The sequence below is a fragment of the Daphnia magna genome, linkage group LG4, assembly GCF_020631705.1.
Source record: "Daphnia magna isolate NIES linkage group LG4, ASM2063170v1.1, whole genome shotgun sequence".
Classification (NCBI taxonomy): domain Eukaryota; kingdom Metazoa; phylum Arthropoda; class Branchiopoda; order Diplostraca; family Daphniidae; genus Daphnia; species Daphnia magna.
This window is the reverse complement of record NC_059185.1, coordinates 13126763-13154341: the sequence shown is the minus strand read 5'-3', so window position 1 is coordinate 13154341 and position 27579 is coordinate 13126763. Positions and strand designations below refer to the sequence as shown.

Sequence of the window (27579 nt, the reverse complement as noted above, 5' to 3'; positions counted from 1 at the left end):
TTTTATTTTTTTTTATTTTGCCGACTCATGTTCTGCGACCTGGCGGAAATGTATTAGAACCAAGTTATCAAAAGGATACGGAGATATACTACACAATCATTTCCCAATGAAAACGGTGTTTACTATCAGAAAATAGAATCTCTGATAATGAGCAAAACTTTTTCTATGAGAAAAAAGAAAACTGTTGTCTCTGTAGCTTGTAGCTTCTGATGGCAATCTGGCATTCTTGAAACTATTGAGCACCTGTGACGATGAATGTTAGTCTGCGGCTGAATGGAAGCACACGATGGTAGGAATTATTTTTTAGCCACAAAGCACATATAGTTAAAATCAAAACACGAAAAACCGAAGAAGTTGCTCGTCGTCTTTCTTAAAAATAGAATTTTACTCGCCAGCAAAATTGGCTGCTTAATTTTGTCTCATTACTTTATTATGTATGGAGGGTGAACGAACTTGCCGCTCGATAAACCATGATCACCTTTACAATGGAAAGGCGCCATTTTTTTTTCTGGCATGACGATAGGGTTTGTATTCTTATTTATTTTAGAAATCATTTTACCAGGTAGTGAGCATCTTCAAAACCTGCCTTCCTTTAAAGTTGATTATTCTAAACATAAATTTTCTTCCGCAGATTCTTCAATGCCTAGGATTATTATTTTTTAATAGGAGAAAAAGGAAATGGGGTAAATGCATTATGAGCTGGAAAAAGGATTTGTTTTAAAAGCTGGAGGCCCATGACCAACTAGAAGTTGCTGTGAAGCCATGAAGAAACCCCATTCAACTTTGAATTTTAAAAACCAATCTTTTTTTTTTTTTTTTTCTCAATTCTCTTAATCGAGCTCCTGGTTGCTCTAATTCAAAAGCCAGTATTTACAAGTAGACATTGCATTTGGAACTAAACATTACTTGTAAGTCAGATTATTTATTGGCAAACAATCAGATTGTTAAAATGCCAAGTAGATAATATGGGAAAATAGGAGATGCAAAATTGTGCCAAAAGAATTTTGGAGGATTATAAGTTGACAAGCAACATTTTGCGTAGGAAAACGGAAGAATACAATTTATCAATTTTGTTTTCTTGTGCAGCACCTTTTTGCCAATCATTTTCCGAAATTTGGGGATCCTTTTTCTTCTTTAGCTACTCTTCGTCCTTCTGGCGATTGCGCTACATCCACGACTGCGTCCATGTCCATCCCGCTATCCCAAACTTCCGTTAAAACTTCGTTAATGTAGGGGAAGAAAGAAGTTTAGAATCGACTTCATACTGCTTTTCATGTGGGGTTAGATCAGTGGGGTCAAGTACTTTAGCAACGGAAATATCATTTCCTGGTGTCGCCGAGATGTTTGGCAAATTGGAAGCCCCAGCTACAGAATCAATGGTGGATTAACGTCTTCCAACAGGGTCGCAACGTCATAGGATTGGGGAAGGCAAGGCTTGCAGCTCCCAGCGGCTTCAGCCATTGGTTAGAGCTTCTCTATCTGCTTTTCTTCTTGCCAAACGATTTTTGTAACTGTTATTCCATTAGGCTTTTCCTGGTTTCCAATTTTTGTTCTTCTTTTCATTCGGGATCTCTGCGTTTTCGGACATAAGAGGGATTTCGGTTGTGTTCGTTTCTAAGTTTACGGCGCGTTATGAGTTTTGCAAAAAAAAAAAAAAATTGACATTGTTGATTTTTGCCGAGATGCTCGTCAGCTATTGTAAGTGGTAATATTCTCAAAATCACAGTTTTAACAAGTGCAGGACCAACCGGACAAGCAGGTTCCGAGGCAATGGTGCTTACTGCCTACTTCACCGTGGGTTTTCAGCTGTACCACGTGTAGGCTATTCAATCGGATCAGCTAAGTCAACCTTAGTCGAAATTATTGATGTTACAGCAGATTCTGATATTGCCCCAGCCCCTGGATCGGCCATCAGTTCGAATAGGTCCATAATATAATGCGTTACAGAAAGGAGAAATGTGCTTTGTCTAGCAGCTACGGACGCGTTCGAATTGTGATTTAACGAGATGAATATGACGAGGAAAAATCTCCTGGCACGGAAGACGAGTTGATGTAAAGAGCTGGCTGAGAAAACAAATTTCGTATCAAAGAACGATTACTTACGAAGACGAAGATTTATTAATTTTAAAATTCTCGGAAAATTGCCGTGATCGGTTCTGGCTTAAGCTAGATTCCGTCCGACAAAAAAAAAAATGGCCGAACAATGGCGGGTGGTTTAACCGTCTGCAATTTTTTTTTTTTTTTTTTCGTTTTTTTCATGTTCTTTTGAAACTCATCACGTAAATTGTAATGTTATCTTGGCCAAGAGCCCATGCCATCCTTGATCCTATTAAATATTTAATTTTAATTTTTGAGTTTTATTGTAGGTTTTGTTTCAAAATTTGTAGAAAGTACTATCAGGAGATATTTTATATCAGTCGATCGTAAGAATCCAAAATGGCGCCCATATGGAAGCATAGGGTAGTTTGGATATTCTTGTATTTATAGTTATTATTGGTTGTAACCTTGATATAGTTGCTGTTTCATCAGAGTTAGTCCAAGTTGTTTTCTAACATGAATTCGCCGGAAGTGGAATGTTAATTAAACAAAATTGATGATTCTTAAAATAGTGCTCTTGGTCTCTGGGGTTGCACGAAATGGTTAGGATGGACCATTCAAAACTGCACTATACGTTGACGTATGATGCAATGTAAGTTAGTATATAAAATTTGTTAACTTGTTTGCATGTTGTTACTTGCTTTTGAAATTTATAGGTAAATTTAAACAAGTTCATTCAACAGATGAAAGTGGTTTTGGCATAAGTGATGTCCTTCTGAAATTCCTTGTGTGTGTCTTGTCTGGGTTTTCTTTTTTAGCCAAAGGTGGTTTTTTGCAAAAGCAGAAAATCTACATGGTGTATTTTGTAAAAATAAATTTTTTAACTTTTGTTCCTATTTTCAGATATAGATCACAAAATGATCTTTCAATTCCCTAGTTTTGTTTGGCTGTCAGTGGCATAATTTACAAATAGCCTACTTCACCTACCCCGATTAATTAGGCTTCTTAAGATCATAGAACACTTCAGCTAATCTTTGTTGGCAAAGGTTCACATTTCAAAAGAAGTTATCCAAATGTTAGTTTTCTTGTTTATAAAGAAACAAAACAACAAATAGATGGAGAATGAATTTTTGTTGACAAGACAAACTTTTTCCTGTAATATTGTGAGTTGAAACCTGTTTCATTGTATTACTTCTTCGTATCATGTCACACACTAAAAATGAAGGTCTCATTTGTTACAAAATTTATAATTTTCTTTTGTTTGTTCTTTCAAGGCTACACCAATTGATGTCAACTCCATTTCCTAATTTTTAAAAAGGAAAAATTCTACCAGTCGATCTCTTTTCGAGAGAAAATCATTTCATTAAATTTGATATTTCTCATTAAAGCCGTATTCTTGTCACTCTTCTTCCGGAGGTTCTTCCCTGAGTGAGTTTGAAGCTTTAACACTCGTACCGGAAATTCGGCGTCCCTTCATCTAACGCCGAGGCCAATATCCTGTAACCGCGGACAAACGGCACAACAATAGAGGGTACGTCGATTATAAAACATTTTTGTACGGTCTATATTAGGAGACTGTGGGAGACTTTCGTTGGTGTAACTAAATTTGGCATGCTGATATAGTTTTTAATGAAAGGGGCGTGGGGAGAGTGGCTAACGATAGAAATTTAATAATACCTACCTTTATAAAGTTGTCGGTAGTGCTAAGAATATCGTCATTCTTGAGCCTCTCCATACACGTAAGAAAATAATTTTCTAGATAGGGTTTCTTGGTAGAAAATTACGAGATCAAGACACGAAAATCCCTACTTCGGATTTCAGAAATCACCTTCTGTGTGGAAGTGCATTACGGTTCGGGTGCCAAGAGAGTTTGCATGATGAATGTGTAACCATAAGTTTAGGCTTGTAGCGAACCCCTTCCATTGTTTGGGCGTGTTAGATCGTGGTTTTACGCTACGCATCTTTTTTGTTAATTTAACTTGCTGCAAGCTGAAGATAAGACATTTTTGAATAATGCGCTAAAATGCCATCTATCGTTTAATGAAGAGACTATTCACTTCACTTTGTTGCAGACGACATCGTCCAAATTCTTCTGTTTGAAAAGAGACATGTGGAATTGTGGTTTCTTGAAATTCTGAACATTTTCTTTTTTTAAACTAGCTGGTACAGCTTTATAAATACTAGCTTAAATATTCTTTCGAAATACATTTTGAGTTAATTGAGGTCTTAATTCAGTGAATACTTAGAAATGGAAGGACAAGGCAATCTTCCACCACAGATATCTGCTGAGGCTGAACAGTTAATTCACGCAGTTGATGTTGCTTTATCCCCAGCGGTTTCAACCGAAGAAAGGAACCAAGCCTACAATGTGTGTGAAAGATTTAAAGAAGAATCACCGCTGTGTGCAATTGTTGGTCTGCAGCTTGCTGCCTCAGCTAGGAAGTCCAACTATAAGGCATTTTGGTTTGCAGCTAGTGGAGCACTGCATTAAGTTCAGATGGAAAGATATGCATCCCCAGGAAAAGCTCTCAATCAAAGTACTATATTTTATTTGCTTTAAAAGAAAATTATTGATCTACACATTTGTAATAGGATTCTGTCTGGAAACTTATGGGAAGTGGCACAGACATGAATGAGCCTTCTTACATCAAAGACGGCACTGCTAGACTAGTGGTAGAAATGGTAAAACGAGAATGGCCTCAACAGTGGCCCAATTTTCTCCAAGAGCTTACCGACTTGTCTCAATGTGGGAAAGAATACCAAACTGAGGTTTAAAAATTCTTTTCTTAACCAACAACACATTTAAATAAAAGGTTCTATTTTGCTTTCAGCTTGTCCTGTTAGTTTTACTTCGTTTAGCTGAAGACGTGGCCGTTTTCCAATCAGTAGATGCTGTTCGACGCAGAGATCTTCAACAGGGACTGACGGCAAATATGGCAGAAATTTTTGATTTTCTTTCACGACTATTGCAAGTTCAAGTGACAGCCTATCATGAACGGAAATTGATCGGGTCGCCGACAGCACAATTTCATTGCCGACTTGCTCTGTCCGTTATTGCCGTCTTTCAAAGTCACGTCGAATGGGTTTCAATCAACCACATTATGGCCCACGAAGGGCAACTGCTAGTCCTGTTCTGTACTCTGCTTTCCGACGAAAATTTTCGCTTACCCGCAGCTGAATGTCTCCTCCAGGTACGTGAGAGAGAGAGCACACCTTGTCTTGTTCAATTAAATACCTACAAATAATCATTTTCCTCTTATAGATCGTAAGCCGTAAAGGTCCAGCTAAAGAGAGAACACCATTACTGATTCTCTTCAACCAAGGGGCTATAGCGTCAATGCTTGAGTCTGCACAGTTGGCTTCCGCGCAACCTCTGACCGAAGTTAACTACAACTTCCTGAAACGTCTCACTGAAGCCCTAGTTGGAATGGGCACCCAGTTGTGCAGTCTCTACGGCAAGGAACCTGAGGTTACAAAACCAGATACGTTGGCCATGTATCTTCAAGCTGTTTTGGCATTGACTCGACATCAAAGTCTGAGCATTAATCAGACGGCTGCCACTTTATGGGTTGCCCTTTTCAAACACGATCGTTTGAACATAGAGCCGGAGCTGCTGGCCGTTATCGAGCCCTGGATCGCAATTGCAGCTCGCAAGTTTGTGAAAACATCCGTTTGCGCTTATAACGCAATGGATTTCGATTCCGATGAAGAGTTCACCGCATTTCATCAGCGTCTACGGTCGGAATTGATTGAGGCCGTACGCCTTGCGACGGTGTTAGCACCATCCGTGACCTTCTCCTACGCTCACCAATGGCTACTCAGCCAACTAGATAATGCCAATTCAATTTTAGCTGAATGGGAAGCTTTAGCTTTGTTTCTCGACGCTGTGGCCTGTAAGGCCAAAGAGGCACCAGCCGGCCCCCAACTACTGGAACGCTGTCTGACCTACCAATCCAGCGATCCTTCTATTCTCTCTGAATTGTTGTCCTGCATTTCAGCTCTGTTCGTCTACGTTCAGCACGATCCACAGCGGTTGCTGCAACCAGTTCTCAATCGCATATTTTCTTCAGTTCTTTTTAGCGGACCTGGCCAGTCGAAAGAAAACCGCACCAAGATAGTACGCAATGTTCGCCGACACGCCTGTTCGCTGTTGGTTAAAATCAGTATGCAACATCCCGGCCTACTAGTTCAACAGTTTGAGTATCTTAAATCGAATATAGATCGACTCAGCAAAACCCAGGACGATTCTCAGTTAAGTCGAATGGAAGTGTTAACCCTGCAAGAAGCACTATTCGTCATATCAAACCAATTCACAGACTTCCAGATGAAATGCGATTTAATCGGTGAAATTATTCGACCAGCAGCGCAACAGTGGACGGCCATGAGCCCAGCATTTAATTCGGCTAAAGAATTTTTGTCTTTCATTGGTCTGGACCGGCCACCGCCCGAGCCATCAGTCGAAGATGTCCATGGTCGTAATCGATCAGAGTTCCTTGCAAGTACATCAGTGTTCTTGGCCGTTTTGAAGCGTTGTCGCACATCGATCGATCCATTGAAGGGTCATCCAGCCGCCCAGCACTTGGCACCTTTGTTATTCGATACTTTCCGACTGGCTCGAGTTCTCCATCAACTTTGGGAGCCGGAAGCACAAACTTTGCTCTCACCCGGCTATGCTAAAGCACACGATCTTCTAGAAAGCGAAATAGTTAATATTTTAGCCCAAGGAGGGATGTCACAGTCAGGAATGCCGGCCTGCATTTCACAGCTGAATGGCAACGTGCAGAAACAGCAGAGTCCTCTGGAACGTGTTCAAAACTTCCTCGCGCAAATCCACAACAACGTTTTCGTCATGTTAGGATCATTCGGAGAGACCCTTGGTGAGCAGTTTTACGCAACACCGGGATTGGCTGTCGCTGTGGCCGGGACCACGTGCGGCCATGGAATGGAATACATTCCAGATTGTAGATTGCGTACGGTCGTCAAAGTCTTTTGTCGACCGTTCATCATCTCTTGTCCAGCTCATCTTCATCAGTCCGTCATCTTGCCTTTCCTCGCCCATTTCCTTCCGGCCATGTTACAAAGATTGGCCAGCCGGTGGCAGCAAACGATGCAGCAACAGCGTGATGAGAATCAGGCAAACCTGCAAGAAATCCTCTGTGATGTGATTGTCCGTCTCGCAACTCGAGACTATATCGAACTGTTGAAGATCGTCATCTTGACAATGACGACTCAGTTTCAAGGAGAAGAGAACGATGAAATGATGGATGCAGAGGGTTCATCTTCGGCTAGCCAAGTGGTTGCTAGCGTCAGCGAGCTGGGCAAGACTGTTCTGTCCGAGCCGAGCTTATGTGGCTATTTACTGCAGTTCCTCTTGAGCGCCCTGTGGTGGCCAGATTCTGGCAATTCACTGAAAGCCGCCAATATCCTTGAATCGATCGTTAAATATTGGGCTGGTCTTTTACCCAGGAATTCAGCACATTTTCCTTCTAGCGAAGTTGCCTGTCTCTGTCTTTCCCACCTGCTGAACGGAATCCAACTTTTGGGACAACATGACGCTAATCTCAGCGCGTTGATCCATTTGGGCGTTCTCATGTACGACACTTTCTTGCCCATCTATCCCGCCGCCATGTCCGAATTGATGATGCGAAATGCCGGATGTAGCCGAGAGGACGCTGATCAGTACCAGGACAAGGCTTCTTCGTTGGCCGCTGGCGGTGGACAAAAAATTAATCAGAAAATGGAACGTTCTAAGCGCGAACTCTTTCGCAAAATGACTACCCAAGTAACTTAAGTCTTTAGTATAATAGTTGAAATGCTTAAACATGATTTTTATTCCTTTTTCTTTGTAGATTGTTGGGCAACATTTGGCCGATTTATTCCGGAAGCCGGTGCAACTTGCCAGCCTTCCGAAAATGGGTTCGCTCAAACCCCGTCCCAAACCAGATGCCATCAACTTAGCGGATGCTGGACTAGCCGATTTGTTTATACAGGAATGAATAAAACAATTACTTGTGAATGAAAAATTGGTAATATTTGAAATGTATTTTCATTAGGGTATTATAAGTGAATTGAGAAAGACAGACACGAATGAAAGCACCACTTATTGCTTTATACAGGATAGGTTCGATTACTTTTATGTGTCGGTGTAGAGGCCGTCAATTAAGAAGTCGACTCGCTTATATTGACGACGTTCCCACACGTCTCTCAGGCGCCAGTATGTGACTGAAGCAAGGATGAGCACCATCGCTATACCGAGAGACAAGCCAACAATGAGGGCTGTATAGTCTGGTTGCATCGAAACTTCGTCTTCAGTTTTCTGTGTTTCTGAAGCTAGTGGCTTATATTTAAATGTAGAATTTGAGTTAGTGGTGATGTTCACATGTTCAGTAGGTGGTTGCTCTGCTCCTTTCCTGGGTTTCACTGGCTCTTTAGTTAATCCTTTTCTGGGAACACTCTTTCGTTTTGTGCCATCTCCCTGAGCAGGTTGATAAAAATGATCTAAGGTGACATTCACTGGTGATGTCCCACTTCCAGTGACATTCAGTGAAGTGTCAATTTTCTGATTTGGAGAATCTTCTTTTACATATGAAGCAGTCGTGTATGAGGTTCTTTCTGCCACTGTCTGTTCCATCAAAGGAAGGGTTGTAGAGGGACCAGATGTTTCATTCACAGCTCCTGATGAAACCACCACAACGTGCAGTAACAACACGACCCCGATTCTTCGTTCCATTTTCCTGTGAGATTTCTAAACCATTTGTACCATATTGTTTAGCCAACTGTGAATTCTTTCCTTACTCTTGCCTCAAGTAATCAAGAAATTAACTAATACACGGAAAAAAGGTTTAACTTACCAGTAGCTAGAGAATTCTAAAGTCCATTTGATACGTCGCAGTTACATCGGTTTGAGCTCTAGCTGACTCTGCAACACGGATTGTTGGAAGAACGTTTGATTTACAGGAAGAGTTGACCGATCAAAGTTCTCTTAAATGTCAACTTTCTAATTTCCGCGATATTATTATCGTAGTCTTCTCCTAGATGGATCCTAGATACATTTCTTGCCAGCAGATGGCAGTCGCAAGAAAGAAAACAACGTAAACAGCTTCGACAGTATACATGATTGACGAGCTTTAGCAATGTCACGATCAAGCAAAGGAAGCCTTACGGATTTTGATTGGAAACTCAAAGTATATTCCAAATAATTTTCCCATCAAACACATTTGCCCTACAAATTTTATTTGTAACACAGTTAGCATTGGGGAGCAACAAAGTCAGTGCACTTAACGCTCCAATCATCGAATTGACTTTACATACCGAAATGGACTCAGTCTCGGTAGAAATGGACTCCCATGGATTAGATAGTTTAATACAGAAAATCAGGGAAGCTCTTTCAAAAGCTACTGATGAAGTCACTAACTGAATTTCTATATTATTGTTCCAATAAATCTAATATGTCCCCCAAAACATCTGTATAAAAGTCTGGCATCAGAATGTGTTGTTCATCATGTTTGTACTGTTCAAGATGTTTCAAACTTGTAACACCAGATAAAACTAGAAGTGTTGTTAATTGGCAGTTTTTCCCAAAACTTATATCTGTATTGCATCTGTGAAAAAAATCAAGCTTATTGGTGAGGTGTCATTTATTAAATATTTTATTTATTTTTACCTATCTCCAATCATCAAGGTTCTTTGAGGATTAATTTTGCACTGTTTCGAAATTGCCTCAAACATAGCAACTGAAGGTTTGCCAAAGACTTTGGCAGTTCTTTGTGAAGCTGTTTCAACTGCCTTTACCATAACACCTGTTCCAGGAACAACTAATGGAATTTCCATGGGGAATGTCTCATCAGCATTTGATGCCAGGAAAAGACAGTTTGGATTAGCTAGATAATTTGCTGCTTTGAGTATTTTAGGATAACTCAGGTGCTCATCAAAGCCTATTACAACAGCACCAATTTCACTCTCCAGTTCAATTTGCCCATTCACATATGTTGGCATGTCTGTTGCCATGGTATCTGGCTATGAAAATTAGAAGGCCATAGAAGAGGAATAATTTATAAATTGAATTTATATTAGTGGTTACACCAATTTGAGTGTGTTTGATTCCATGGTTTCGTAGCTCCTCAGCAAAGCCTTTACTTCCAATAAGGTACACAGTTTGTTGAAAATTGATGGATTCAAGGTATGAAGCAACTAGGTATCCTGATGTTGCAATTTCTTTCTGGATCCCACATATTCCAATTAGCCTTATATCACACTTGATAAAAATTGTATATGGTAGTAAATGCATACTTCATCTGCATTAAACCCCAACTTCATCAGTTTTTCAAGATATTGAGCTCTAGTTTTGGTACTGTTATTTGTTACATAAAAGATTTGTTTGCCGCTGTCTTTTAAATAGTTTACTGTTTCAACTGCGCGATATAAAACTTTACTTCCAGCCCACAGCACACCTGAGTCAGTAAATCATACTTCGTTAAACCTTAATTAAGTTAATTTCATTTTATTTTACCATCACAGTCGAATAGGACCGTGTCAAATGAGTTCACAAACACTCTCGCTATATCTTTTGACAGCTTGACGGCAGCCATGTTTAGACATTCGAGGTGGACAAACCATGGAAAAACATGGACAACCTTACAACTGGATAAATTATGTGAAAAGGAACACAGTAAGCTAAAATGCAGGAAATCATTTATCGTGCAGTTTTCGCCTTAGAAAAATAATAAGAAACTCTCTTAACCATAAAATAAGATTAGGGAAAAGGTTCTACCTAATATACACAAGTAAATAATTCCTTCCAAGTTCCAACTATGTAAAAAAAAGTCACGTATATATCTTAAGAAATTTGATTCTAATGGTATGACTACGAGTTAGATTTCGCGCCTTGATTGTTAGCGTTGCCATTTATCCCATTTTGCTCAGTTCGGATCACTAAGTTTCATAGTAAAAGAGTACTATTTGTTCTGATTTTTTTGTAATATAATTTTTCTCGAATGAAACATGACCGGAAACTAGTGATTCTTTAAATGTTAAAGATTATGTTTTTAAACACAAAGTATAAAACGTGCACCGTCGCCATTTCCGGAGAGGGAAACGATTCGTGGGTGGGGAACCGACTTGATGCCGTGTGCTGAAACCCATACAAATATCACTTGATTATCTGGATTCATCAGCTCTACATCGTGCTTCCTCTAAGGTAAGATAAAATTTTTTGTAAACTTCTGTGGCAAATTATTCTTATTTTTAGTAAAAAACTAGTTTTAAATAGCAATGTTATACTATCGAAAGCTTTACTGCTTGCGTTGCCTTTTTTTTTCTTCACATTTTGAAGGGCAAACTGTCATCTGCTAACTGCCGGTAGTGTGATGAATACAAACGCCACATTTTTTTGTAATGGGAAAATTCAATGGTTTAAAGAACTATCACGTTAAAGATGACTTTCTTGTTTTATTTTGCTAAGTAAAATGCGTTAATTCTACTTCTAACTCTAAATGATGACAATCTGAATTGCCGGAAATGTTCTTAGCAAAACTAATTTCTGTGTTTTCTACAGATGTGAATTGCAATGTAGGAGGACCCCATGCTTTTTGATGCTATGAATGTACCCGGCACGTTGGTGGCTGCTGAATGTACGTACCTCATTTGTTCTTTGAGTAACTTTAAATGTGATGGAAAAATTATCCACTCTGAGTTGCGATGATGTATCACTCAATTCATCCTTACCTACATTCTCTGAAGCTTTTTATTTGATTATATAGTGTTTTGTGGTGTGTTGATGATAATGAAATGTATCTTTTTGCAGGGAAATTGTCTGGGAAGGGGCGGAGGCCAATCAAATAACAAAAGGTGTGTATTACCTGTTGAGTAGATTGTGTGTTTTTGTATGATGATTTGTTATCCCTGGCATACAACACCTTGGTGATAATTCAACATTGGTAACTTTATATTTCTGAGATTGCATCCAGTTGAAGTGGTGGAATTTTCCGAGCTTTTGTTTGACTCAATTTTATTTTCCAGTTTTGGGCTTGTTCGTGTTGGGTCATGAGGTTGCCAGGCTTTTCCTGTGGTTGCTGCCTGGAGAACTTGCATGGAGGTAATTATGCCTCTAACTTTTTTATTGTGCTTATTTAAATGATGATAGCACTTGTTGATGCATCCGTTATACGCGGCGGCTCTGCAGCAAAAACATGAAAATTACTTGCCCTCACTGATGTTTATTTTTCGCGGTTCTATGGTTTGGTGTTTTCGGGTTTGTAACTGTGCTCATTTTTTTTAGGCTTTGTGCGGTGAAGTCGTGCTCAATGTTAGCAACTTCCATGCTTTTGGTTCCACTCTGGGGATGCATCAGGTAATTTACGGTAGCCTCCAAATACTGAGCTGTGATGTTTTAAGCATATGACTGATAACCCGCAAGGTTGTGATGTCAATCAGGATACTGAGCTCTCTCTAATGCCGCGTCTTTAAAGATTTTAATTAATAGTCGCTGTATTTTCCAAGTTTCGCTCTTGGGCTTGTCGGCGCCAGTTTTTCGTCGGCAGTTCGTGACGATGTCTCAAACGGGTAACAATTTTACCATTGCTATGTTTTTATCCCGATCACTATGCCTCTCTCCCTATCCAGTGGGAAGAAAGGTGCATTATTTATGAAAGGGAAAATATTAAATGGCCACGTAGGAAGCAACCTAGACTATGTATTGTTTATAAGTTGTGCCGTAAACGGGGGCAACAGTTAGACAGCGCCTTAATCCTGTTCTTTTTGTTTTAAATACTACTCTTTTTGTAGGGTTGGGGCAGTCTTTGGTGGCTGTTGAAGTGGATTTCGTACCTTTAGGTAATGTTCTTGTCTTTGTCGTGCCGAACTGTTCCAAATGATGTTGTCATCTTTCGGATATGATATTATTATGATTATCTCAATTTCACTGATGGAACAGTTTGGCGTTATTTTTTTTTTTCCTTCTTGCGTTTTTAATGTTTTGCGTTCCTTCTTAGGTGCTGAGTTTGGCGCATGTGCGTTGGGACATTGTATTAGTAATACGTCATGCGGATAATCCAGTGTCCTTGTTCGACCCTTGGTGAGTTTTTTCTTGTTTTCTCTTTGGCTGTTTCGAATGATTATATCCTGTACCGCCCCAAACTGAAGGACAGTGTCGATTGGTCAACCTTTATGATCTCAGTAACCTTCGTACAGTAATTGTTGGTTATATTTTGGAATTAATTCAGCGCATTATTTATACTCAGGGTCTGCTGTGGAGATTTTCTATTGGTGTTGCCTTACGTGTTTGGTGTCGATCTTTGATGCTCCCATCGAGTAGTTCGCTTTCGCGCTCAGGTAATATTTTTCTATTTATCGTGCTGAATTGTTCCAAATGATGGTACATCTTTCGGGTATGACATTATTATGATTCCCTTTACTTCACTGATGGAGCAGTTCAGCAGTTTATTTTTTGGGGGTTTTTTCCTTTCGTTCTTTGGCTTACCGTCTTGTATTTTTACCTAGGTTTTTGGGTGTCGGATTTCGCGTCCGATTGGTCTTCCAGCGTGTTTGTAAAACGTCGTTCGCTTTATTCTGAGCCGGTTGCCGTTGTTCGTGTTATCTTGGTATTTCATGTTTTATTTTCCTATTTTATTGTTCGAGTGATTAATTCCTATACCGCCCCAGACTGAAGAAAAGTGCTGAGTGGTTTTCCTCAATGACGACAGTTGGCTTCATATAGGGATTGTTCATTGTGTTTTGAAATTAATGTCACGTTAAATATTGTTTAGAGTTCGCTGTGTCAGTTTTCCATTGACATAACCATAAGGCTGCATCATGCTTGGGTGAGTCAATTTATACTTATCTGCAGTCTGAACCGTACACTTATCCCGATCGCCACACGTCCATCCTGTCAATGGGATGAGATGTGCCAAAATAACGAACGGGGATATTAGATGGCCGCTTAGGAAGCAACCAAGATTATAATATGTCATTGAGTTGTGCCGTATACGCTGGCAACAATTTGGTAATCGTTTATAACCCGATTTTATTTTCTTAATTTTTATTCCATAGCAGATTTAAATCGGTCGCTCATCCTGTTCTGAAGCTGGAATATTGGGTGGTTTTCCCGTTCCAAGGACCTGTTTGGCTAGTTGTCGGCAACTGTTTGTGACATCGATACGTTCTGGTAATTAAATTTGTGCATTATTCTGTCGACACTTGTTCTGGTGACCATGCCGCTTCACTCGGTGGGGTGAGATATGCCACCTTGTGGCGGTTCTCACTTCTGTGTTGGGCTAAGGGGTTGGTGGTTTTACTGCTATGATGAGTTGCTTATTGGTCCGTGTTTATGATCAAATGATTTTATTAACAGTAAGCTCTGAGGTTTCTGTTTTTGAGGGGAGCGTCTGTGTTGAGGAAAATACTAATTTCGAACTCCTTTTTATGTATGACAGGTCGCTTGATTCATCGCTTAACCTTCTGTACAGCGTGTGGCGTTCTGGGTATGTTATTCTCCTCCATGGTACTTTAACTTGTGTGTAAATGATGAAAAATCTAAACATCAGAGCATTGGGATATGAATTACATTGATTATTGTTATTTCTGACATTGATAGAGAAATATTGTTTATAATTTTTTCTTGAACAAACCGTAATTACCGGATTCTTTTAGGTATGCGTGCTTGGCTGTTGGTGAATTCAAAGATTAAGCAGGTGAATTACCTTTAAATTACGTTTTCTGTAATCGTGTGATGTAAAATTGTATTTGACTAATGTATGAAGACAACGTCTACAAATCTGAATTGTTTTATATGTCCCCTAGTTGGTTGGTTGTTTCTTTTATTCATGCCTCCCTATGCTTTCAGGTTAATTTGGTACGAGTGTAGCAGTGATGTCTGATTTACGGGTTGGCGTTGGTTCTGTTCGGCAATTCATCGAATACGTTGTATGTTATTGAATAACTCTACGTTGTATGCTTTTTTCTGGTTTTTGTTTCAATAAAACTTACGATATATTCGACATTCGCATTTTATTTACGTGTGATCCTTGAACATTTTTTCTCACTGGGATAATTAACAATATAGTCGTTAACCATTGAGAAGAGGTAATAAAGTTGAGTAACTGTATTGGGCTGGAAAACATTTGATATCTCGAGGTTGAATCATTTGTATCTAATTCGACGTTAGATAATCAATATTAAATGATCTAGTAAAATTTAGCGATACGGTACATGCTTACAATTGCTTGATAAAACAGTTGATGTGCAGTAGCGTAAATTGTGGTGCCAGGTAACGTGCCTATATTTGGATACGTGAAAATGACAGTCCTTAAAGTTAGATTAGTTAAAGGTAAAATATGTAAATAGGTATATTTTTGTCAAATAGTTGTGTTTAAAATTGTATTGAAGTTTGAAAAGATTCTAGCATCTTCAATCTTTTAGATTTCGTGTTTTTAGTTAGTCACGGGGTGATGTTTCCAGGAGGCTACGTGTAGGTGTAGTACCACCTAAACTTTGACAAATTGACAATGTCAACTTGTCTTTGTGAAATGGCACTATGGCAGTAGTCCCCCTCAGTTCTCGACACTCGAGTACGTTTTTGTTTTCAACTCAATTTCTAGTATTTTTTATTTCTAGTCTTCATATAAAAGTATGCGAATAGAAGTTCGATAATTCGATTCGACATTCGAGAGTTGGAAGTCGAGACCACCACCGTACCACTTATTATTGTGAACGGCAACGTTGCACACAAACTTTCAATTTCCACTCCGAGGCATTTTTGTGTAAACTATTCCGACGTATATCCATTTGGCGTTGTTTATTGAGTTCGAATTATTTTTAAGGTAATTCTTTCCTCAAATTATATTGAGTATAGACATCTCTTTTGCAGACGTTTTTTTATCCACTGCTACTTATTTCCGATTCCAAGTAGTATCTGTTTTGACGTGTGACATGCTTAGCGGGGCGTGGCAAGACAACTGTTGGCTTCAGCTATTTATTTCTTCTGATGAACTTTCTAATTTTTTTAATTTATTCAGTATGAACTATTAATTTAGTTGACCGGAATGTCGTGGGATAACGGATTATTCAGACCTGGATTTCCTAAAACTGAGTCATTTGAAAATCCTTACAACACACATAGACTAGTAGGAGATTTCACCCCATTCTACATTACAATTGCTGTCTGCACAATTGTGTTTGCCATCATATTGATCCTGAACATAGCCTGCTGTTGTTCAGAACGCTACAAAAGCTACTGGCAGGATCCACATACAGGCAATCGGTGGATTCTCTCAATTTGGGTTACATCACCGAAATACCAACCACCCCTGGACGTATAATCAGTAGGTAATGCTACCTTGTTTCTTTTTAGTTTGAAGTCAAATTATCCAGCATTTTTGATATTTTTTTAGCAAACAAGCAGAAAGCAACTCCTTGCTTCATAATGTTCCACGTATATTGGCCAGCATTGGCAGCACTTGCCTTATTTGTTGTTATCATCATTGTATTGATTCTTCGTTTCTCTGACAAGTGGTGTGGTGCTAGGCATACCACTATACCTAATGTGCGAGAATATGAATCAACTGAAGACATGGAAATGGTTGCTTATGATCATAGTGTTCACACAGAGAAGGAATTTTCCGTGTAAGGTTAGGTTCTCTCTCCACTAGAAATGTAGCTACATTCCATACTGAATCCGTCCACAACGCCTTTTCATCTTTTGACTTTCTTATGGGATCATTTTTAACTTTCTTTTCGCCCGTAACGCCCTATTGACGAATCTCAACAATACAAATTTTAGAAATTTACCGTTTTGTTGTAAGTCTGTCAACTTGCTTTATTGTCTCAACAACAATCTTTGGTCCAGGAAAAAATGTACAAAGTAATCTTTATTATAAAGTTTACACTTAGATATCGCAAACTTCGCCACCAACACAGAGCATCTGCATGAAAGGAGCAGCCTCGCAAGTCATTAACGAAAAATTTGAAGATTTTCTACGTTTTCCTGTCCACGTTTTAGAGGCAGACAACGACGCTGGGCATCGGAGAGGATGTTTCACCCATAAAAAGGAGTGCCACGCAGGTTTGTTGCAAATTTCGATGGAAGGGGAAGACAGAAAAGATGAAACACCATCATCATTAGAGTCCGATGAGCTAGTTTCAGATGATTCTTTTGGAAACCAGACTTTTTGCCAAATATCTCGTTCAGTCGGTCCGTGACAGCAGTCCAAAGCTCCAGCATCCATAGGGTGGGCTTCGGTATTGAAAATATAAGCTCCCGTATCAAGCATGCAGGATCGAGAAGCCACTCGATGAGGTTTGCCTGACAGCCCGTCGCCATGGATAAAGTTTTCAGAATCAAAAAGCAGGAACAAGTATCTATTGGAAACGGAACAAACATTAACATCTGAATGGAAATTTGTTATACCATGAATTAAATACTTCGTTGTCTCTGCGAGGAAAAACGACTCCATTCGATCTTCTAAACGATGATCACGGGTGTCTTTTACGGTTGCATAGCCGCATGGAGTCCTTGTGCTGTGCTGGATGGCTCGAAGAACGTCCTCGCCCATTGCCAGCAAATTCTTATCCATTGTTGCACGGTAGAGAAACATGAGGGACTCGATAAATTCAGGTCTGAGAGGGTAACCTTCTCTTTGAGGTCGAACTTCTCGCTGCTGGACATCATACATTTCGGGGACGAAGCCGAGATGCTTCAGGACTTGATGATAATTGAGGATGGATTTCATGGCATCGGAGGTTTTACCTATTGTGCTGAGTACGCCTGGCCAGTAGGCCTCTAGGTTTTGAAAAACTGGCAGAGACACAGTACCTTTTGTCATCGTAACCCAAAAGTACCAATCGTCTTTGCGCATATAACGATTGATGCCATCGAGATGATGCAAAAACATTTCCATAAGCTCTGGTCGGCTAAGAAGTGCTGAGCCTTTGACAAGGTATTCATAATACGAATCTATGGCAGCCCCAATTCCAGCATCTGTGGCAATCCATTGACCAGTTTCGACGTTGATATGATTACCAACCAAACCGATGCCAGATCGGTGTTCCCACAAAGCCTTTAGAGCTCTCATGGCTACGGCTTCATACTCAGGATTTTGCGTTAACCTTGATAGCACACCAAATTCAATGATGAAGGTCCCAACACCTGCTGTGCATGTAACTGGTGTTTCATTTGGAGGTACTCCATGCCTATGAATAGGTTGAATTCAGTTCCATGTAAAAATGAAAAGTAATTTTATGTCACCTAAGATTGACAGTCCCATATGGCATTCCAGTATAGGAATTGAATGCAGGTAAAAGTCTCTTAGCTACATCCTCTGCCAACCTGAGAAGGGGACCATTGCAAGGCCATCCTGGCTCTAAATTAATCCCGGATCTATGGCTGAGTAAATGAGCACTAAGCAATCCTGAATAGACAAAAAAAAAAAAAAACATTGTTTATCAAGATAAACAGAAAATTTGAATGCAACTACCTCCAACAATTCTAATATTTGTTTCAAAAACAGAGACATTGATGTCAGAGTCAAAACTCAGTTCACTAAGAACATTAACAACTCGTCTGAACTCTGTGTGATTGCCTAAAACGGCAAGTGTGGAGAGGGCATCAATCAATGTCAAAGAGTAGCTTCCCCAAGTGTCAACACCTCTGCAAGTTAAGGGCTGTAGCTCATCAAGAGGGTAGGCATAATTTAAGTACCCATTATACGCATGATAAAATAGCTCGCGCACTTCAGCTCTCAAATCCGACAGGTGTTCCTCTGTGTAGTAGGTTTCTGGAACAATTGGTCTTTGGCCACTTACGATACCCAAGTCCCACCAGGCCAGGATGAAACATAATGTGAACCAGTATCTCATTTGATTAAGCAACTAAAGGGAATTGGAATTATTACTGTGGTAAACATAAATATCCCATTTTGTTTAGCCACTACCATTCATGTGTTGACAGCTCACTGAGACAGGCTAAGCCATCTAACGGTGGTTATTGTAAATCATATTCTGGACAATAGATGGTGTGGTAGGGTTTTTCGAATTTGGCGCGTTCATCCCTGTAGAGTTGTGCTTCGCCATTGTTGGTAAAAAACGGTGAATTGGTGGCATGATCTACACACACGCGTACACACAAGTTTAAGAACCCCGCCGGTTTTCATAAGATTGTTTACCCATTAAATGCATCGTCGCGTTTGGTGTTTCTTGTGGAATTTGATTTTGCTTGAAGAGTTACGTGTCAGATCAGAAAATCTGGGATATCTTTCGGAGTGTTGAAACGAACCTCCGACAACGCCAAGGTGAGTAGGTGGATTGAATACTTAGCGTGTGGCAGTAAGCTGTGCAACTGTTATGGTGCATCAGTTTTTCGTATGTGATAATTATGTAATTTTTTTGAAACAGATTAAACTATGGCTGACTTATCAGTTAAGCTTCCTAAGCCAAAATATGGTCAAGTGGTGGTTTTGCAAAAAAATGGTGATGAGCCAAGAGGTAAGCCAAAATTCAGTTTTGTGTGCCTCTTGTCAAACTTGGCTGAAACTTCTGTTTCGTTAGGTCATGGTTTTCCCCTCATATCTACTAGTTGTGTGGTTGGTCGCAGTACAGCAGCTGATATACGAATCTCTTCTGCTGACGTCAGCCTCACACATTGTATATTTATGATTGATGAATCTTCTGGAGAAGCTTCTTTAGAAGTTCGTGGAAATGAAACACAAGTTAATGGAACCATTGTCGACCCTGTTAATACCATTAAACTCAATCACAAAGATGTTGTTGTAATTGGTGGAAGGAAATTGCGGTTTGAATATCTACCTCCTGATTACAAACCATTGCCAAGTAATTTTTCACCTTCTTTTTTAAAATTAAGTGTGTAAGAAAAATAAAATATTTGTTTGTTTGTTAGGTAAACCAATACCAGGAGTTCCCTCTGATTCATTTAATGCCGAAGTTGTAGATCTAGAGGAAAATGGTGATGTTGTTGATAGCAATGCAGAAAAAGAAGAAGAAGTTTTGCAGGAAGTGCTTAGTACTCCAGCCGCCAAACGCGTTTCTTTTGGGCCTTACCTGAGCCCCGAACAGTTTGATAATACTCTGCCACCAGCTACGCCAATTAAAAAAGGCGCTACTCCTCGTCGTTCTACTCGATATTCCGGATTGAAATTTACTCGATCTATGATCGATCCACTGGTCGAAGAGGTAATATATATTTATATGAATGAAACGTATTTCCTGTTGAGCTAAAAATAACGCACATTTCTATCGTGTAGGATGTCACACTAGAGTCACCATCAAAAGAACAGCCAGTAATCAATAGTAAAGACTGCATTGATGAAACGATCATTTCTGAAGATGATGCAGATGCCTCAGTTTCTAGCTTGGCTCCAGCCAGCGAGACTGCCATTGTTGACAGTAGCCCATCTTTAGGGATAGGGGTTGAATTTCCTGAACTTTCAAACTCTACCAATTTGGAAATGTCGGTTGACGCAATGTCAACTTTGTCGGACGTATCAAATATTGCCGCCGTCCCATCCGAATGCTGTTCGTTCCTTGATGAACCCATCGAAGAAGACGAATTCGGCCCTGAGGTTGTCGAACAAGAGGAAGAATCTCTTTCACAAATGGAAGACACTTCATTATTTTCTGAAGATATTATCGGAGTGGGAATTCCAGCCTCGGCGATGACGACGTCTCGTCTAACAAACGGTACTGAATTGCTGCGATCATTTACAACATCGTCACTAGCTGAGAACATGGGCGACGAAGATGAAGAGGAAGGCATTACTCTGTCACCGGAAGACATGTCAGCAGTGAAAAACGGGCATGGCTCAATCATCGATTCTACAACTGTATTGGAAGTAGAAACCCAGGAAACACCAGTTCCTGTGAAAATGAAAGAAATTCCATCATCTCCTCAAGTGGATGATTCTGATGTTGGACAAGTCGAGCATCTAGTGGAGACACAGAAACTCATTCCAGTCACACCTAAGGCTGATAGCGCCAGTGTCGGAGATGCCAAGCAATTATCCCAGATACCTGAAGCATCGACCGAAGGTTTCGCAAAAGTAGTTGAAACTACGGCAGCCGTCGTGGTTGAAAGAGTGGAACAAGTCGATATTATTAATATCAATGCCGATTTAGAAAAAGTGATGGAGACTCCTGAATGCTCCCCGGGGAAGGCTTCATTGCAAACTGCAAGTCCGGTTTCCGAAACGCCGAAATTAGAAAGAGAGAAAGAAACCAGATAAAACAGTGAAAACTCAAGTTTATCAGACGCCTAAAGCTGATGGTGCCATTACTAAGGCAAGGGACACGTTGGCTGAAACACCCAAAGCTTTGCCTGCAAGTCCTAAATTGGACATCACCGACCTGGAGGGAGTTGCTCGTCTCCTCGAGACCCCCAAATCATCACGTTCGACCGCCACGGCTGCTGCTATTGGTAAAACACCTCAAGCGGACTATACCGATGTCCGAGGGGTGAAAAAGCTTCTCCAGACACCAAAACCTCCACCAAACACACCTAAAGCCGATTACAGGGACGTCAGAGGAGTCAAAAGACTTTTAGCTACACCTAAAGCAGCTCCCAGCACGCCAGTAGCCGACTACACTGACGTGGAAGGTGTCAATCTCCTCATGAAGACTCCCAAAGCAGCAGGTGCGCTGCCTCAAACTGACGAGGAAAAAAACAAAATGGAGGTTTCGGAGGAATCACCTGGAAAATTGGTTATAGCGGAGGAATCCAAACCCGAGGGTCCATTAGAAGTACCTGAAACGACTAAGAAAAATGCTGATGAGACAAAGGATATCAAGGAAACGGCTTCAGGGGACAAAGAAGTTCAGCCGGAGAAAGCAGCAAGTGACGTAAAAGAAAGCAGTTCGCCGGATAAACCAGTTGAAATCCCGAGCGAGGATAAGCCAGAGGAATCTGTGAAATTGCAAGACAAAAGTGAGCCAACGGTAGAAGAGGAATTGACTACGGCGTCAAACCGAGGTCGCAGGGCTCCGTCAACTAAAGCTGACTATGGTGGAGTCAGTGGATTCAAACGAGTTTTGAGGATCCCGAGAGTTCCTGGAACCCCAAAAGCAGATTATTCGAATGTGGAAGGCATTGATCTGCTCATGAAAACACCGAAATCAAAAGAAGTTCCACCTCAAAGTAGCGAGGATAAAAAACATGAGACTGTCTCGGAACAAGCAGCCGAGAATGCGGCCATGGAATCATCGTCTGAGACATCACTGAAGTCTGTCGAATCAATGAAAGAGATCAAAGAAGACGCTTCACAGAGTGATGAAAAGGACGCCGTCCCGGAAGTTGAAGAGCAAGAAACTAAAGAGGCTGAAGGCGAAAAAGAAGCTCCTCTTCCACGTCGAGGTCGTCGAGCTGCCACGCCAAAAACTCCAAGCACACCCAAAGCGGATTACAGAGATGTCAGTGGAGTCAAACGGCTATTGAAGACTCCTAAAGCTGATTATTCCGATGTGGAAGGTGTCGATCTCCTGATGAAGACACCGAAACCGAAAGATCCTGTTTCTCAAACCATCGAAGAAGAAAAACCTGAGGCCATTCCCGAAGCTGTGCCCGAAAAGGTTGAAGAGTCAACAGCTGAGTCATCGCAGGAATCCTCCGAAACAAAGGAAACGATCGGTGAAAGTTCTGAGGAAAGCACAACGGTAGACTCGCACGTTAGCCAAGTCCAGCTGCCAATCGAGGACGAGACTCAAGTTGAAAAAGAAACCACACTTCCACGTCGAGGTCGCCGTCCTGCTACTGCTGCTGCTGCTAAAACCAACACTCCTAAAGCTGATTACAGAGAGGTTAGTGGAGTGAAACGGCTTTTGAGGACTCCGAAAGCTGCACTTGCTACTCCTAAAGCTGATTATTCCGATGTGGAAGGAATTGACCTTCTCATGAAAACGCCCAAAGTGAGTGACGAGATCGTTGAGGCCGTTCGGGAAGAATCAACAGACATCATTGAATCAACGCCTGGGTCTTCAGTGGAAGCCCCTGAAACGACCGAACTCGTCGAAAAGGAGGATGCTGTCGTTTCCGCACAAGTTAAAGAACCTCAGCCGACCCAAGAGGAAGAAACCGAAGAGGTCGACGCTAAAAAAGAAGTGGCTGCTCCTCGTCGAGGTCGTAAACCTGCTGCTGCTGCTAAAACAAACACGCCCAAAGCCGATTATCGGGACGTAAAGGGAGTCAAGCGGCTCTTGAAGACCCCGACAGCAGCAACTAGTACCCCGCAAGCTGACGACTCTGACGTAGAAGACGTTGATGTTCTAAGAAAAACACCTCAAGCTGGGGATCCTGAACCGGAAAAGGCCGAGGAAGTGAATGTTCCAGAAGGATCATCAGAGAAGCCAGCCGAGGAAGCAACAGCGGAGGCTAACCAATCGAACGAAGAGGAAGCTAAACGAGAGGAAGCTAAACGAGAGGAAAACGCTGTCTATGAGCCTCGGTTGAATGTGGAAGAAGAGGCTGAAGTTGAAAAAGAGGCCACACCTCCCCGAAGAGGTCGTCGAGCTGCTCCGAAAAGCAATACTCCGAAACCAGGTGGACGCGCAAAACGGAAGCAACCTTTGTCGGATTCCGACAGTCAACCTGAATCGATTGGAACTGCGGATGCCCCATCTGCCAGCGAAAAAGAGGAGCAAATCGATGAAGAAAAGGCGGATTGCCCTGTGAAATCGGCGGCCAAAATCAGCACTCCAAAACGAAGTCGCCGAGTGCCCTCGACCAAAGTAGAAACTCCAAAGGCAGTTCGATCGACTCGAGGGAAACGACCATCCGAATCGGACAGTGGCCAATCAGAGGAAGTCGAAAGCCGACCGTTGCGATCCAAAAGGAGAAAAGAAGAGCAATTGAGTGAGAAGTTGACGCTGTCTCCTGTCGTTCGACTCCAGCGCATCGACATCGCAGCGGAAGGCACCCCTTCCTCGGAAAGGGTGGCCAAAGTGACTCGCAAAAGGGGCTCTGTATCCAGTGGAGAAGAGTGGGGAGTACCCGAGCAAGTCAAACCGATTCGACGTGGCCGAGGACGTCCACCGAAAGTTGTTGCTCACAAAACAGTTGAAGAAGAGAAAGCGGAAGAGGAACCGCTACGGACTGCAACGCACAAGGGGAAAGCTGCTGCCGTTGAAGAACCAATCTCGTCCGACGAAGAACTCGAAGATGTCGAGGTGAAATCGACAAAGAAAACAACAGTAGGTCTACGTCGAGGAGCTGTCAAACGGACCTCCGTTCCGGAGAAAGAAGAAATTGCGCCCGAAGGGAAAAGGCGTCGCGGTGAAACAAGAGCCAGTAAACACGTTACTGGATTGGATGACGTCGAGATGTTACACGAAGGCAAAGGACACGCTGCCGACATTCATGCCAATCATATGCCGGACGAAGTGGAAACGAACGAAGAATCACCAGTCACTTGTGTCAAAAGTGGTCGATCTACTCGCGCAAAGAGCGCACTCAAAGTTCATTTTGACGTGGCCGAAACGGCGCCTTCGCCAGTCAGATCCACCCGTTCGGCACGGAAAACGACAGTAGCGACAGCTACACCGGCTGACAAAAAAGTCTCGGTCCAACTAGAACGCGATCCCGACATTGAAACTTTGGCCGCTACAGCGCAAGAGGAGGAAGACAAGGCACCGGCCACCAAACGTTCACGTCACAAGAAGGGGCTAAAAGCTTCTGTGACGACGATGGCGGATGAATCTCCCGCCGTACCGGCCACAATAAAACGGACACGTGGTGGCAAGAAAACAACTAGTGAGCCTGAGCTCCATCAGCAGGATACCTCAGCGCCACCGTCACCTCGCCGTACTCGACGTACTAGAAACATCTAACAGAAGAACCCATCAATTTATTATTTTTTTTTTTTTTTATTCTCTATTTTATTTTCTTTTTTGTTTTACCCATTATTTTTACCATTGAATAATTTGTTCACATATCGGATTCTATTCTGCTTTTGGGTTTACTTCTGTACCTTTTCCCCCAAGTTGGCTTCATTACGTATTCCTATCAATGCGTTGAGGCTCACTTGATTATCATTTTGCTTCTTTAAATTTGTGTCCAATTTTCATTCTTAGCGACGCCCAAGCAATTTTGAAGAAATACAGATTTTGGTACGGTTGGTTAAGTATTTCACAATTGGCATGGATTGTGTTGTGTGTGTGTTACAAATATTTGGATGTTGGAGGATCTACTGCACGAGAGCCGCAACATAACTCGAATTTATCTTTACCAACAATACAAGACTTACCATTGTAAACCCGAAAGACAACCAGCCATCTCCTTGTTTTTATTTAATTTTTGCATAGTATGTGCTGCGTAAGAGAAAACAAAAATGTAATGTCATAATTATTTTCTCAACCGAATGAACCGATTTTCGCAAGTTGAAATTCACCGTCAATTTTGAAACGTGTTGCAACGTTGCTTGTGGACGTAGACCCAAAGTTTCTGTCAGTCATAGAACCGGTTTCCATGACTGCTTCTGTCAATTTAAGAGCAGTTTTACAGCTCTTCTACTACATTCTCTGCCAAATGAGATTCAGGTAATAAGAGTATGTTTGGCACAACAAAATTTAATTCAAGACAGCTTGAAAACAGAAGTGAGTCTTGGTTGAACTTGCACTACTGATGCAGTTTTCTTCAACAAGAGTCATACTTTTTGCAGTTATCTACATGATAACAAGCAGTGCATTTACTATAGTGGGAGTATTTTAAAGTAGGCCTATTTTATTTCTGTGGTTTTTATTTGCTTTCTTACCAATTCTTTCTTGGCTACCTGTTCCAATTTTTTCTGTTGGAATTTGTCAGTTAAGTTATAGTATCCATTTCCATGCATTTCTCGTGTTGTACCGATCTGTTGTTAGAATTACAAAAGGAATACAGATTTATATTTGATGGACAGCAAAATCTTTCAACAAAGTGGGATTTCTCCTCAGCAATATCTATGCAAAGTCAAATAAAACACATTTTAAAGTATAATAATTGTTTGGTCTCCACAATAATGACCTATGCAATCTCCATGGTACCATTCATCACAGTAGTCACAGCCACAAAAGTATTAAATCTTTTGTTATCCAAGAAGTAAGGAACAAGGTTTTCAAATACTTGCATCGGGTAATTTCAGTAAACTTGCTATTAGATGCCAAGTTTTTCTTGCCTCATCATTGGGTGGGAAGCTTTCTATTTGAATTTTTAAGGAATTTGTAAATATTGATATAGAATTACCTCGTGTTACGTTAGTATACACAACGTGAAAATATTTCGTGAATTTACTTTTTACGATTTCTCATTTTGGTTTTAAGTGTCCATATCTGTTTTCTAATAGTAACAGAGAAACATTCAGCATATTGTATGTAACTCGTAGCTCAATTGTTGAGCGATGGCGTGATATGCCGAAAGTCTAGTGTTCAAATGCAATAGCACCGTCGCTTAAAATCCAATGCGAAATTTATTTAAAAATGAAGAGATGAAAAAAAAAAAAGAAAACTATCATAACACCTGGTGGTGGTAAGTTTCTTGACATAAGTGGCCCACTTGGAAGGTAGGCAACCCAGGTCAATGCAGACCTAGCAGGTATGTAGTCGGGGAGAAGTGTCTCTCGGGCAGAACTCAGGTAGAGTAAGCTGATCCCGGTTCCCCCGATCACCACATGACCACTCGGAAATGGGTAACTGGCAAGAAGTCAAGCCATCCACCGTCGAGTTCGCAAGCCAGAGCCTTTCTGTTGGTCTCTATATCCCCAGATCGAAACATCAGAAATATTCTAAGTGTCTCGACTGGTTTAAGATTATTGTATAGAAAAAACATAGGTTTTGTATGTGAGTCGTAGCTCAATGGAAGAGCAGTGGCACGGGAACGTTAAGGGTAAAGGTTCGAATCCTACATGGACAATATATATAATATTGCTTTTTATTATTTATAATAATATAATTGTTAAATTTAAAAATTGTACCACGAAAAAAAATTTTTCCCAGCAAAAATAAAAAAAAAAAAAAAAAAAAGAAAATATTATGCCAGAAAAGAAAAAATTTTTTAAATGATTTTATTACGGTTTGTCACATAGTTACATAAAACGTTGTAGCAAATTAAGGAATCGGGATACACCACTTCAATCGACCCGCCTAGCAAATTATCCGGATTAAGGCCAAAGAAGCCAATAGAAAAAGAAATTTGTGAACAGTTATATCCGTTATTTAGGTAACCCAATAGTACTCAAATTATTTCATAGATGGAGATTCCCACATCCCCTTTCCATACAAAATCACGTCATGACCTGCATTGGGCTTATCACTAATCCAGAGGAAACAGGTCTACAAAACACAACGGAGTCCAAATGATATACACGTACATATTTTCTTTTTAATTATTAAAAAAAAAAAAAAAAATATATAATTTTAAATATGGTGATTTTCGGTCCCCCTTTCCAAGTTCATTTTTGGTACCCAGCCTCCATCCATACCTTTCTCCGTGTCTTCTTATTTATCTTCTTCTATCTTATTTGATTTTTATTGACTTCGCGTGCGTCATATGGACGGTTGCAGAGGAAAATTTCGTGATCG

At 40.8% G+C, this 27579-nt stretch overlaps 5 protein-coding genes, 4 long non-coding RNA genes and 1 other non-coding gene across 14 annotated transcripts; 6 read left to right on the top strand and 4 right to left on the bottom strand.

Moving 5' to 3' along the window:
• The first annotated feature begins 60 nt into the window (after positions 1 to 60).
• On the top strand, positions 61 to 1073 carry LOC123471484. Its single transcript, XR_006645997.1, has 3 exons — positions 61 to 289; positions 443 to 524; positions 632 to 1073. It is a non-coding gene; the product is annotated as an uncharacterized LOC123471484 (long non-coding RNA).
• Positions 1074 to 3673: 2600 nt separating this feature from the next.
• On the top strand, positions 3674 to 8060 carry LOC116920195 (exportin-5). The gene is given in 6 exon segments (XM_045172843.1): positions 3674 to 4477; positions 4479 to 4574; positions 4630 to 4806; positions 4869 to 5228; positions 5300 to 7819; positions 7887 to 8060. Coding segments are annotated over 6 exon segments (3492 nt in total). The 5' UTR covers positions 3674 to 4285; the 3' UTR covers positions 8034 to 8060.
• On the bottom strand, positions 8061 to 9045 carry LOC116920351. Its single transcript, XM_032926570.2, has 2 exons — positions 8889 to 9045; positions 8061 to 8782 (listed from the first exon to the last, which is right to left on the bottom strand). The coding sequence occupies exon 2, from the start codon at positions 8765 to 8767 to the stop codon at positions 8171 to 8173; it is 597 nt and encodes a 198-aa protein (XP_032782461.2). The 5' UTR covers positions 8768 to 8782; positions 8889 to 9045; the 3' UTR covers positions 8061 to 8170.
• Positions 9046 to 9080: 35 nt separating this feature from the next.
• LOC116920437 lies at positions 9081 to 9673 on the top strand. The gene is made up of 2 exons (XR_004392629.2): positions 9081 to 9221; positions 9284 to 9673. It is a non-coding gene; the product is annotated as an uncharacterized LOC116920437 (long non-coding RNA).
• On the bottom strand, positions 9254 to 10826 carry LOC116920314 (glycerol-3-phosphate phosphatase). The gene is made up of 6 exons (XM_032926520.2): positions 10808 to 10826; positions 10547 to 10677; positions 10327 to 10487; positions 10118 to 10255; positions 9701 to 10053; positions 9254 to 9638 (listed from the first exon to the last, which is right to left on the bottom strand). The coding sequence occupies exons 2-6, from the start codon at positions 10623 to 10625 to the stop codon at positions 9464 to 9466; spliced, it is 906 nt and encodes a 301-aa protein (XP_032782411.2). The 5' UTR covers positions 10626 to 10677; positions 10808 to 10826; the 3' UTR covers positions 9254 to 9463.
• A 276-nt stretch (positions 10827 to 11102) lies between these two features.
• LOC116920390 lies at positions 11103 to 15029 on the top strand. 5 transcript variants are annotated; one of them, XR_004392340.2, is made up of 15 exons: positions 11103 to 11233; positions 11591 to 11666; positions 11840 to 11883; positions 12055 to 12130; positions 12314 to 12385; positions 12535 to 12597; positions 12820 to 12867; positions 13026 to 13108; positions 13275 to 13365; positions 13534 to 13634; positions 13800 to 13853; positions 14086 to 14197; positions 14466 to 14513; positions 14683 to 14723; positions 14876 to 15029. It is a non-coding gene; the product is annotated as an uncharacterized LOC116920390 (long non-coding RNA). The 5 variants fall into 5 exon arrangements; XR_004392341.2 differs by having other exon boundaries at positions 13696 to 13853; positions 14083 to 14197; XR_004392339.2 differs by having other exon boundaries at positions 11104 to 11233; positions 14083 to 14197.
• On the top strand, positions 14327 to 14397 carry LOC123471634. The gene has a single exon (XR_006646432.1). It is a non-coding gene; the product is annotated as a small nucleolar RNA SNORD18 (small nucleolar RNA).
• Positions 15030 to 16819: 1790 nt separating the features above from the next.
• Positions 16820 to 19015, bottom strand: LOC116920231 (ER degradation-enhancing alpha-mannosidase-like protein 2). Its single transcript, XM_032926380.2, has 5 exons — positions 18960 to 19015; positions 18504 to 18897; positions 18275 to 18437; positions 17452 to 18219; positions 16820 to 17388 (listed from the first exon to the last, which is right to left on the bottom strand). The coding sequence occupies exons 1-5, from the start codon at positions 18960 to 18962 to the stop codon at positions 16917 to 16919; spliced, it is 1800 nt and encodes a 599-aa protein (XP_032782271.2). The 5' UTR covers positions 18963 to 19015; the 3' UTR covers positions 16820 to 16916.
• Positions 19016 to 19086: 71 nt separating this feature from the next.
• On the top strand, positions 19087 to 25287 carry LOC116920191 (titin). Its single transcript, XM_032926313.2, is given in 6 exon segments — positions 19087 to 19316; positions 19420 to 19509; positions 19573 to 19854; positions 19922 to 20214; positions 20286 to 21257; positions 21259 to 25287. Coding segments are annotated over 5 exon segments (5226 nt in total). The 5' UTR covers positions 19087 to 19316; positions 19420 to 19427; the 3' UTR covers positions 24856 to 25287.
• On the bottom strand, positions 24872 to 26721 carry LOC116920493. Its single transcript, XR_006645998.1, has 2 exons — positions 26519 to 26721; positions 24872 to 26200 (listed from the first exon to the last, which is right to left on the bottom strand). It is a non-coding gene; the product is annotated as an uncharacterized LOC116920493 (long non-coding RNA).
• Between the last annotated feature and the right edge of the window lie 858 nt (positions 26722 to 27579).

Coding starts and splice junctions, on each gene's coding strand:
- LOC116920314 (XM_032926520.2), bottom strand. CDS start 10,625: ATGGCTGCCGTCAAGCTGTCAAAAGATATAGCGAGAGTGTTTGTGAAC. Junction 10,488..10,546: donor GGTCCTATTCGACTGTGATG/GTAAAATAAAAT, acceptor TTACTGACTCAG/GTGTGCTGTGGGCTGGAAGT. Junction 9,639..9,700: donor ACCTTGATGATTGGAGATAG/GTAAAAATAAAT, acceptor TTTTTTTCACAG/ATGCAATACAGATATAAGTT.
- LOC116920231 (XM_032926380.2), bottom strand. Junction 18,220..18,274: donor TATGGGACTGTCAATCTTAG/GTGACATAAAAT, acceptor ACCTATTCATAG/GCATGGAGTACCTCCAAATG. Junction 17,389..17,451: donor TTCCTCGCAGAGACAACGAA/GTATTTAATTCA, acceptor CGTTTCCAATAG/ATACTTGTTCCTGCTTTTTG.
- LOC116920351 (XM_032926570.2), bottom strand. CDS start 8,767: ATGGAACGAAGAATCGGGGTCGTGTTGTTACTGCACGTTGTGGTGGTT.